The sequence below is a fragment of the Octopus bimaculoides genome, chromosome 26 (genome assembly GCF_001194135.2).
Source record: "Octopus bimaculoides isolate UCB-OBI-ISO-001 chromosome 26, ASM119413v2, whole genome shotgun sequence".
In the NCBI taxonomy this organism is placed as follows: domain Eukaryota; kingdom Metazoa; phylum Mollusca; class Cephalopoda; order Octopoda; family Octopodidae; genus Octopus; species Octopus bimaculoides.
In genome coordinates, this window is record NC_069006.1 from 4,714,629 (window position 1) to 4,726,769 (window position 12,141).

At 41.0% G+C, this 12,141-nt stretch overlaps 1 protein-coding gene across 1 annotated transcript in view; it reads left to right on the forward strand.

Moving 5' to 3' along the window:
• The window catches only part of LOC106881569 (5'-3' exoribonuclease 1), a 75,659-nt gene that overhangs the window by 57,356 nt on the left and 6,162 nt on the right, over positions 1-12,141 (forward strand). Inside the window, exons 23-27 of the mRNA XM_052976888.1 lie at positions 912-1,168; positions 2,571-2,657; positions 4,224-4,356; positions 6,573-6,632; positions 11,023-11,228. Coding sequence (XP_052832848.1) covers positions 912-1,168; positions 2,571-2,657; positions 4,224-4,356; positions 6,573-6,632; positions 11,023-11,228 — 743 coding nt within the window. The remainder of the gene's footprint in view (positions 1-911; positions 1,169-2,570; positions 2,658-4,223; positions 4,357-6,572; positions 6,633-11,022; positions 11,229-12,141) is intronic.

Genomic DNA, 12,141 nt, shown 5'->3' on the forward strand with positions numbered 1-12,141 from the left:
AATACGGAGCCAGAGGTAGTTTCAGCCAGGTTGGTATCGAAAGGGTTAAGGGGCTGCTTTTATTGCACCACTATTACAGAGGTTGAGTGTGTGGACTAACGAGTCTGCCCTGTATCAATTTTAATTACAAGTTTCAGCTGGGTTGCTTTCACCACAACTTGTGAAGTCCATAACTCTTATATGAGATTAACTCTTTAACATTCAGATTAATTTATCAAATATAATGCTTATTTATCCACATGTAGCTTCAAGACTTTGACGATATTCTTTCATTATTTTACTTGTTTTACTTCAGTCATTTGACTGTGGCCATGCTGGAGCACCGCCTTAAAGGGTTTTTAGTTGAAGAAATCAACCCAGGACTTATTCTTTTTATGCCTAGTATTTATTCTATCAGTCTTTTTTGTTGAACGGCCAAGTTATGCGGACGTAAACATAACCATTTTCTCCCTCCCTCTTTTGAATTAAAACCCTCTTGGGGGTTGATATTGCACCTCATCATTTTAAGACTTTCTGGGAGTTGAAAAAAGTACAGGCCAAGTACTGGTGGCCGGTAGTGGCTAAGGGTGCAATTCTGACTTTAGACTTCTACTCCACTCTCAAATTTATTATCTTGGGCCTGTACTGAGAAATCATTATTAATCCTTACTTTAAGGTGGTGAGCTATCAGAATTGTTAGTACGCCAGGTGGAATGCTTAGCGGTATTTCGCCCATCTTTACGTTCTGAGTTCAAATTTCACCAAGGTTGACTTTGCTTTTCATCCTTTTGGTTTTGATCAAATAAGTACCAGTTGATTTACTGGGGTCGATGTAATTGACTAGCCCCTTCCCCTCAAATTGCAGGCCTTTTGCCTAAAGTGGAATGGATAATTAATCCTTACTTTTCTAATTTTCCTTTCCTTATTCACAGTTGTACGAGAAGCGGTATTATTCAGCGAACGATGCAGCCATGCGTTTGGGCATCAGTAACTATTTCCTGTCCCACATTACCGAGTCGGTGTTCATTGTGCGCCTCTCTCGCAACGGATCAAACGAGCAGAAAGTCAACATTGGCCTCGGTTTGAAAATCCATCGTAGAAGTGAAGCGCCAGGTTACACCAAATTTATGTTAGACTGCTGGCATTATTCCGAGAAGACATTGGACTGTGTTCACCAATATTTGCAGAAGTAAGTAAAGTTTTGGGGGGGGGGGGCTTGCTTATCATTTATCCCCGTAAAATAAACTTTTGTGTTGTGAAGTCTGATTAATGCAAAGGGTATTCTACCAAACCCCTTCTTCCAATCCACCTGTTTAGCAAAATCTCATCAAGGTAACCTCTTACATTACTACGGTGCTGTGAGGATGCCCCATCCTGCTGGAAATAAAACTCTGCATTTTTAAAGTTCTCTTGAATGTTTGACATGACAGACTGTTGCAGCAAGTTCAAATAAATGGTACGATCACAAAAGAATGGATCAATAAATCCTTTTGATAAACCATGCCATACTCCTGGTAAATTAGTATGGTGTTCCTCTGCAATATGCAGATTCCCAGGTGCCCAGCAGGTGTGGCAGTTCAGTGTAAATTTAGCCTCATCACTCAAAGCATATCGTTTACCTTTTACTTGTTTCAGTCATTAGACTGCGGCCATGCTGGGGCACCGCTTTGAAGAATTTTGGTCGAACTAATCGACCCCAGCCAGGTACTTATTCTATCAGTCCGTTTTGCTGAACTGCTAAGTTACGTGAGCACACACGTACCAACATTGGTTGTCAATTGGTGGTGGGGGGGACATACAGAACCACAAAGAGACACACGTGTGTGTGTGCGTATGTGTATATACATACAACAGAGTTCTTTCAGTTTCCATCTGCCAAATCCACTTACAAGGCTTTGGTTGGTTCTGCCCAAGGTGCCATGCAGTGGTACTGAACCTGGAACCACGTGGTTGGGAAGCAAGGTTCTTATCACACAGCCATGCCTGTGCCTATAGAATCAGAGAACTGTACCAGTTTCTTGTGTCTGTTTTGGCGTGATTTCTATGGCTGGGTGCCCTTCCTTCCAGTCACTTCATCTGTGTAACATCACACATTCTTTTCTCCGACTATATTTTTCCTCCTCTCCAGACCTTTCCCCTCTTTCTGACAAAGAGCCATGATCGAAGTGTCATCTTCCCCCTCTTTTTTTCCATCTTCAACTTTCTCTGTGTGTGTCAACCTAATATATTCACTACATACATCCTTTTGTTGTTTTTGCTTTTATTTTCAATTTGCCTCTAGATATATGTATTTGCGCACATTATTTCTGTGGGGTTTTTTTGTGTGTTATCATCATCGTTTAACATCCGCTTTCCATGCTGGCATGAGTGGGTCACTTTGATAGGAGCCAGCCAGGCAGAAGCCAGCACCAGACCTCTGTGTCTGTTTTGGCAAGATTTTTACAGCTGGATGCCCTTCCCGACACCAACCCCCTAGCAGAGCAGCAAAGATTGGGCATATTTTATGTGCACATTTTATGACATAGAATGACATATCTAATGTGAATGCGCAAACACATATACTCATATCCATCCTGACATCTTTCCAACAGGTTTCCAGAACTCTTTGAAATCATTTCAACTCAGGGACATTCATATCATGATGCTTTGCCGGAAACCAAAGTCTTCAGCAACCTCAGGTAATGACTTCCACATTATTCCCATCTCTCTGTGTTTGTTTCTCAACAAAGTCAATGTCACTTGGGTTTTGTTTTTGTTTTCAATACAAACATAAATACTTTAAGAGGGAAATCTCTTTCAAAGAATTCTCAGTTGTCTGTAATGAAATGTTGAGGGGTGGGGGACTAGTTGATTACATCGAACCCAGTGTTTCACTGGTACTTAGTTTATTGACCCCGAAAGGATGAAAGGCAATGTTGACTTCGGTGGAGTTTGAACTCAGAACGTAAAGATGGACGCAATGCCAACAATTTACTGGGTGCCTCTCACCAAATCTGTGGTAGGTGCAAAGTCCCAGCTAGGTCAAGTCCCAGCTGGGTCCAAGGAGACAAGCTTGGAAAGACTGGAAAAAAGGTGGAAGCAGAGAATTATATCAGGTAGCCAAAAGGGCAGCTAGGCGTCAGGTATATATAACAAAAGGAGTAGCTGAAGGTAAGAGATTTGCATGTGCCTTATGACATGAGGATCAGAGGCATGAGGTGTCCAGGATTGCAAAGCAGTGTATCAGAGAGAATAGAGACGCGGTAGGTGAGAAATGTATGTGAATGGATAATGGTATGCTTGTACTTAGTGACTCAGAGAAGAAAGATGCTTGGAGATGCCATTATGAAAGGTTATTAAATGTGGAGAATGATTGGGAAAAGAAGTCTCTTTCAAATATCAAACCAATTGAGGGACCATCCATCAGTGTTGATAGCAGTATAATTGATAAGGGAATTAAGGATATGAAGACTAGGAAAGCCCTTGGACCATTGGGTATCACTGCTGAGATGATTAGAATATCAGCTGGTACGGGATACGGCCTAGTCACTCGTGTAGTTAACCAGGTTATTCAGGAAGGTGTCGTCCCCAAAGACTGGTGTAGTTGTGTTATAGTCAGCTGCTACAAGGGTAAAGGTGATGCCTTAGATAGAAACAACTACAGAGGTATCAAACTGCTGAACCAGGTGATGAAAGTTACAGAGAGAGAGTTCTGTCTCAACTGATTAGGGATAGAATTAAACTAGATGAGATGCAGTTTGGTTTTCTTCCTGGAAGAAGTACCACAGGTGCTATCTTCCTAGAAGAGTATTTGGCCAAAAGTAAACCATTGTTCTTAGCCTTCGTCGACCTGGAAGCTTTTGATTGGGTTCCCTGCTCTCTGGTGGTCTCTAAGGAAGCTAGGAGTAGAGGAGTGGCTTGTTAGAGCTGTACAAGCCATGTACAGTGATGCTGTCAGTAAGGTGAAGGTCAGCCTTGAATACTGTAATGAATTTAGCATACAAGTTGGGGGTTCACCAGGGCTCAGTTCTTAGTCCACTCTGATCCATTGTAGTTCTTCAGGTCATCAGAAACATTAGATATTGTTAGAATAGCAGTCAAAAATGAACAACAAAAAAGATGAAATGAGAATTTTTTAAAAAGTGCCAGGCTTTATCTTTTAAAATTTTGTTTCAGCCACTGGACTACAGCCATGCTGGGGCACCACCTTTGACAAAAAATTGCTAGAGAATGTTATATAACTTTTGGTGTTTGTCTTGTTTTAGGTACACTCTTCAGAACGTGTTAGATTTTATAAAGACTTTACCATGCCATAATATTAAACTTCTGAAAAGTGGTTCTATGGTGCTCAATGAAGGGGTTGTCGAAGCCATTGCAAATGTAGTGAGAAAGTTGCCGGTGAGGATACAACGCTTGTTTTTATCTGTCTCTTTGTTGTTTTGTTGATGTTTTTTTTTGTTTGTTGTTGTTTTAGTTTAGTTTTTTTTCTTCTTTTCTTTCCTTCTTCATAGACCTCAAACACATTTTACCTGTTCATCATCATTGCCATTGTTTTAAGATGTGTTTGTCTAATTCATCTATCTGATATATCCCTGTCATCAATAGGTACACACACACACATATACCTACACATACACACACACACACATACATATATATACCTCCTTTTTATTCTACACACACACACGCATACATATATATATATAAGCATGGGTCTAAGCTGTAGTCTAGTCACCCGCATAGTCAACCAGGTGATACACGAAGGAGTCATACCCAGTGACTGGTGTAGCAGCACCATAGTCAACTGCTATAAAGGTAAAGGTGACGCTTTAGATACAAATAATTACAGAGGTATCAAGTTGTTGGATCAGGTGATGAAAGTCACGGAGAGGGTCATATCCCAACTAATTAGAGAGAGAGTCAGTTTAGATGAGATGCAGTTTGGGTTCGTGCCTGGGAAAAGCACCACTGATGCTATATTTCTGGGAAGACAGCTGCAGGAGAAATACCTAGCCAAGGATAAACCTCTGTACCTGGCTTTCGTTGACACGGAGAAAGCCTTTGACAGGGTCCCCCGATCCCTTATCTGGTAGTCAATGCAGAAACTAAGGATATATGAGTGGTTAGTGAGGGATGTACAAGCCATGTACAGGGATGCTATCAGTATGGTGAGGGTGGGAGTGGATGCTCTGAGAGGCGTAGCTGCTAGAATCAGCATAGCCTGGGCAAAGTTCAGAAAGCTCCTACCTCTGCTGGTAACAAAGGGCCTCTTGCTCAGAGTGAAAGTATACTGTATGATGCCTGTGTGTGAACAGCCATGCTATATGGCAAGGAAACATGGGCTGTGACTGTTGAGGACATATGTAGGCTTGAAAGAAATGAAGCTAGTATGCTCTGCTGGATTTGTAATGTCAGTGTGGATGCACGACAGAGTATAAGCGCTCTGAGAGAAAAGTTGGACATCAGAAGTATCAGATGTGGTGTGCAAGAGAGACGACTGCACTGGTATGGTCATGTGATGCATATGGATGAGGACAGGTAGAGCCAGGAAGACATGGGATTGAGGTGATGAAGCATGACCTTTAAACGTTGGGCCTCACAGAGGCTATGACAAGCAACCGAGACCTTTGGAGATATGCTGTGCTTGAGAAGACCTGGCAAGCCAAGTGAGATCGGGACTGTGGCCGATGCCAGTACCACCAGTATATGTGTATCTTTGTGTCTATATTTGTCCTTCCCCGGTTGCTTGACAACCAGTGTTGGTATGTTTACGTCCCCCATAACTTAGCACTTTGGCAGAAGAGACCGATAGAATAAGTACCAGGTTTACAAAGAGTAAGTCCAGAGGTTGATTTCTTCAACTAAAAGCAATGCTCCAGCATGGCCCCAGTCAAATGATTGAAACAAGTAAAAGAATATGTATATACACACCCACACACATAAATATGTACCCCTTCTTATTCCACATGCATACACACACACACACACACACACACACACGCATCACGTATAATAATATACATACACATGCATATATATCATCACCCTATGTTTTAAATCTGGGTTTTGTCCCCATTAACAGGGGTGGCTGGATCTACCTCAATGCCATAGCAACTGCCCTCACACCATCTCGCCCGGTTTTAGGCGTCCTCCCTCCTCAAGCTAACCCTCCCAATCTCCTCCTCCACCTGTCCCCTCCACCTTTTCCTCGGCCTACCTCGCTTTCGCTGTCCATTCACCTCAAACTCAGGCACCCTCCTCAGAACATGCCACTCATCCCTCCTCAACACATGCCCATACCACCACACTCCATTCGCCCTTGCCAGCCGTTCCACTGATTCCTCCAGCCCCCAGCATCCCCATCAAGACCTCAGTCCTCCTCTTATCAAACAGCTTCACCCCACACATTACTCTCTCGGTCCTTCTCAAAATTGCCGTCTCTCTCTCCCTCGGATGCCATGTCTCACTCCCATACAGCATTGCAGCTCTCACACAACTCCTACAGACCCTTCCTTTCATCTTTCATCAGAACCTTTTAATTCCACATATATACATACATACACATATGTATATACACACCCACACACATAACTATATACCCCTCTTTATTCCAGGACATCAACAAAAATGTAAAGACTGTTCAACAAACAGTGAAACCAGACAATTTATTTAAGGTAATTTACATTTTATTTCATTAATTTTTAAAATTTTGATCTCCATGGTTACCTTTTGAGGACAAGTCTGTCCAGTGCACCTTCTTACCATTTGTCAGTGCCATTCTTCTGGTCTTTGAGACTAACTTCCACCATTTCTACACTTTGCTCCCTCTATCTTCATTGTTGCGATCGTCATTGTCTTAACATCTGCTTTTCCATGCTAGCATGGGTCAGACGGAATTGGTTGAGGTGAATTGTTTGTAGCCGGTTGCTCTTTCTGTTGCCAAGGAAAGTAAATATTTCTCCTCAGTGGCCGGACATGTTTTCATGGAAGATTGGAAATAGATATCACTGCTTGTGTGACAGTGACACTCCTTTACAGCTATCATGCATTGTCAAGATAGACAAACAGGTATATCTATATATCTATGGGTTGTAAATTGCAAATAAGCCACCCTTATTATTTATTATTTTCACTTTTACCATTTATGAAATCAGCGTGAGGTTTCTACAGTAACTCTTATAAACTGACCTGATGAACCATTTTAACCCTAGGCAGCTGGGTAAGAGCCACTGATGAGCATTAATATAGACGTGAAATCACTGGTGATCTTGCTATGCCCTGGGTGCTGTAGGGAGCTTGCCTCTCTTGTCAGTCATAAGATAAGTGCTTTATCATGGCTAAAAGTTGTTTTGGCTGTTATTTCCAGCAATGCTGGTGCTTGCTTGTACCCTTAGTCACTCCAGTGATGTCTGTCGTTCTGCCTTTCGCTTGTAAATTGCAATTAAGTCGCTTTTATTATACAGGGTGTGGCAGAAAGGTTACCCTGATTTTCAAAGGTTAATAATAAAAAAAACACATGAGGTACAAGAAAAAATTATGCTCTCCACTCCAGGCCATGGTGGGTACTACCTGAAAAGGAAAAAAAAAATGGCATTTAATGTACTTTATAGAAATACAAAGTTTTTCCATGCATCTTCATGTGTTTGTTTGTTTTTTCACCTTTGAAATCGGGGCAACCTTTCTGCCACACCTTATGTGTATATATATATATATATATATATACATATATATATATATATATATGCGAGTAAAAATAAATACAAAAAAGGGGTTTTGTATGATTGTGTATAGAGGAATATATTATTTTGTTTAAAAGAGTTCCAACACTGTCTGTTTTTTATGTTTTATTTATATTCCTGCAAAACCAATGTGGGATATAGAATATGGAATATACAATATATAATATAATATACAATATATAATATAAAATAAAAATGGATGGTACTATGAATGTCTTATTGAATATATGGAATATGTCTTATTGAATAGATGAAATATTGAGTGTTCAATATAAAGGATTAAATATATAAAGGCGAATACGTATTTTCTATACCTTGTGGTATTTCATCATGGCCGGTATGACAGACTTTAACAGACTGGAAATTTTAAATCCAAATACAGTTAATTCTGCTTAATTACCTACTGGATAATTTCATAAGCTGGTTAGTTTCATCACTTTTCAACACAAAACTGACCTCACTTTTGCTGGTACCATGTAAAAAACACCAAGTCCCATTCTGCTGGGTGATTGGTGTTAGGAAGGGCATCCAGCTGTAAAACCCTGCCAAAACTGACACAGTAGCCTGGGGTAGTCTTCCAGCCTCCTGTCAAACTGTCCAACCCATGCCAGCATGGAAAATGGACATAAAACGATCATGATATATATGTATATATGACGGGCTTCTTTCAGTTTCTATCTATGAAATACACTCATAAATATTTTGGTCATCCTGGGGCTGTAGTGCTGTTAGTACTCCACTGGCACAGGTGCCAGTCATCGAGTATGGTTCAATTACGATTTCACTTACCCCAACAGGTCTTCACAAGCAGAGTTTAGTGTCCAATGAAGGAGAGGTTTGCATGGGTGCCAGTCGTTGGATTTGGCCCAGTTCTTATTTTTTTAAAGCTTGGTACTTATTCTATTGGCCTCTTTTTTTTCTGAACTGTTTATTCCCCCACCCAACCATTTAACAACTAGTGTTGGGGTGGGGGAATAAACACAGACATAAAGCTACACACACACACACACATATAGTGACTGAGATCTTTGGCGATATGTTGTGCTTGAGAAGACATGTCAAGACAAGTGAAATCGTAGTCGTGACTGATACTGGTATTATGTAATTGGCACCTGTGTTGGTGGCACAGAAAATGCACCTTTCGAGTGTTGGGCCTTACAGAGGCAAAATGGCTGATGCCAGTGGCACGTGAAAAGCTCCTTTCCAGTGTTGGGCCTCCTGGAGGCAACAACTAAGACATTTGGCATTATGTTGTGCTTGAGAAGACCCTCCCAGCCAAGTAAAATTGCAGTCGTGGCAGATACTGGTGTCGCACAAATGGCACCCGTGCCAGTAGCATGTAAAAGCAGCCATTACACTCGTGGAGTGGTTCGTGTTAGGAAGGGCATCCAGCCATAGAAACTATGCCAAAGTAGACTGGACTCTGGTACAGTTCCCCAGCTTAGCAGCCCTGGTCAAACTGTCCAACCCATACCAGCATGGACAACAGACACTAAATGATGATGATGATGATTGATATATATATATATATATATATATATATATATATATATAAAATTCATATTGTTGCTATTATGCAAAAGTGTCGTAAGTCCAAAATGTTACTATTTCAGAAAACGAAAAAATAGTTTCACCATTCCATAGCAAGACCGTTGTACTACACTCTGACAATTTTTCATATCTTGGCATCTGAAACAACTGGAGATACAATAGTTTGACCAAAAGAGCTGGCTATTGCAAGCAAAACTAAATATTGGAAAAAAACGCATTTGTCTAAATTTGTACATGTGACAGTTTAACATAATAGCAATGATATATGAATGCTGGGGTCAATGTATCAAGTAGCTCTTTTCCATCAAATTTCAGGCTTTGTGCTCCAAAGAATTATTATTATTAATGATATTAAGCATTTCTTCCTGCTCTTTACATTCTGAGTTCAAATCCCACTGAAGTCGACTTTGTCGTTCATTCTTTCTGGATCAATAAGACAAGCACCAGTTGAGTTCTGGCAGGGAGATGTAATCAGCTTAACACCTCTCACAAAATTTCAGGCCTTGTGCTTATAATAGAAAGGATTATTATTATTATTATTATTATTATTATTATTATTATTAACATTAATTAAGCTGGCAGAATCATTAGCATGCTGGATGAAATGCTTGGCAGTATTTTGCCCATCGCTACAGTCTGGGTTCAAATTCCGCTGAGTTCAACTTTGCCTTTCATCCTTTTGAGCTCGATAAATTAAATACCAGTGAAATACTGGGGTTGATGTAATTGACTAGTCCCCTCCCCCAAAATTTCAGGCCTTGTGACTTTAGACATCATCATCATCATCATTGTTTAATGTCTGCTTTCCATGCTAGCATGGGTTGGACGGTTTGACTGGGGACTGGCAAGCCAGGAGGCTGCACCAGGCTCCAATCTGATCTGGCAAGGTTTCTACAGCTGGATGCTCTTCCTACTGCCAACCACTCTGAGAGTGTAGTGGGTGCTTTTTACGTGCCACCGACATGGGAGCCAGTTAGGCGGCACTGGCATTGGCCAATTTTGGATGGTGCTTTTTACATGCTACCTGCACAGGGTCCAATCGAGGCAGTGAGGGCTGGCATTGACCATGTTTGGATGGTGCTTATTGCATGCCACCAGCGCAGGGAGCCAGTCAGGCGGCACTGGCATCAGCCAAATCCTGCATCATTTTACTGTGCAGAGGTTCTCAACATGGATGGTACCGCCCCTCCAAGGGGCACGTCAGAGAAAAGATTTGGCTTTAGGGGGCAGTGAGGTAGCATAATTAACCTGCTAAATTTTACCTATGGTAATAATTATATTATTGCTATATTTTGGGTTGGTCTTTTTGTTTTTTTTGTCAAATAAAACACACACACAAAAAAAACAACCATCCTGAAATAAAACAATATCTGTTTCAACAAATGGCTTTTCACATCAGGAATCTTGTAACACTCGTTTGTAAAAGTGATTATATTACACATGATAAAACTAATAATGGCTGTTAAAATAAAATGAGATTTCCTCAAGCACAGGGAGGTCATTAATTTGCAATGAATAAAGTGTATTTACAACTTCTATCTTCATTAATTTTTTTATCATTTCATTGTTAAAAGAAGCTTATAGAATCCATTTTCAGAATATAACTTATAAATTATCATCCATGTTAAGTCTGTATAGTTGTGAAACCTGACTTTGTCACTTAGGTGGGTGCTGGGCATAACAACTACTTAAAGGGGTGGGTTGACTACAAAACAAAAGGTTAAGAACCAATGTTTTAGACTCTGCTTTAATGAAAAATAATTTTCCATTGCAGCCCATCGCATCAGTGAGCAATGTTATACCTGATTCTAATGTGGAGTACAAGTTGTTTGACCGTATTATAAACATCCGCAAAGGACTAGGGTCTCTGCCATTTAGCTTGAGGGGGACGGTGGTTGGTATCCATCCAGGGGATAAACCATTCTCGACCATCTACGACATCCTGTTTGATGAAGAATTCTCAAAGGCTGTTGAATTGGGGTAAGTCTTTTGTTTCTTCTTCTTTTCATGTCTGAAAGGTGCAGCTGTGGCTGTGAGCTGAAGAGATTCGCTTCCCGACCACAGGGTTTGGGGTTCAGTCCCACTGTATGGCACCTTGGGAAAGTGTCTTTTACTATAGTCCCTGGGCCAACCAAAACCTTGTGACTGCATTTGGTAGATGGAAACTGTGTGGAAGTCCATGTGTGTTTAATAATAATAATAATAAACGCAAAATTCTGTCTGTCTGGGACTCTTGTATCTCAGTCTCCATTTTCTCTGCAGAGACATACCTTTTTTGGACTCGGGATGATGACAGGGGGATAGCTGGACAGAACTGGGAAAGAGTTGCAAAAAATGCTTTGTAGTACTTGTATTAACTCTTTGCAGTCTGAGTTCTAATCCTGCTGAGTAACTTTAACTTTTGTCATTTTGGGGGGAAAACGGGGAAATGATAAAATGAAACACCATTTGAATACTGTGGTTAATGTAATCAAGTCCTTTCTTCTAAAATTGCTAGCCTTGTGCCAAAATGTTGTTGTTGTTGCTGTTACTATTGTTAACCCTTTAACATTCTGATTACTCTCTGTCAAATATCATCATCATCATCATTGTCATTTACTGTCTGCTTTCCATGCTGGCATGAGTTGGACGGTTTGACTGAGGACTGGCAAGCCAGGAGGCTGCACCAGGCCCCAATCTGATTTGGCAAGGTTTCTACAGCTGGATGGCCTTCCTAACGCCAACCACTCCAAGACTGTAGTGGGTGCTTTTTATGTTCGACAGGCACGGGAGCCAGTCAGGTGACACTGGCATCGGCCATGCTTGAATGGTGCCTTTTATGTGCCACCGGCATGGGTTCCAGTCAGGTGACACTGGCATCGGCCATGCTTGAATGGTGCCTATTATGTGCCAC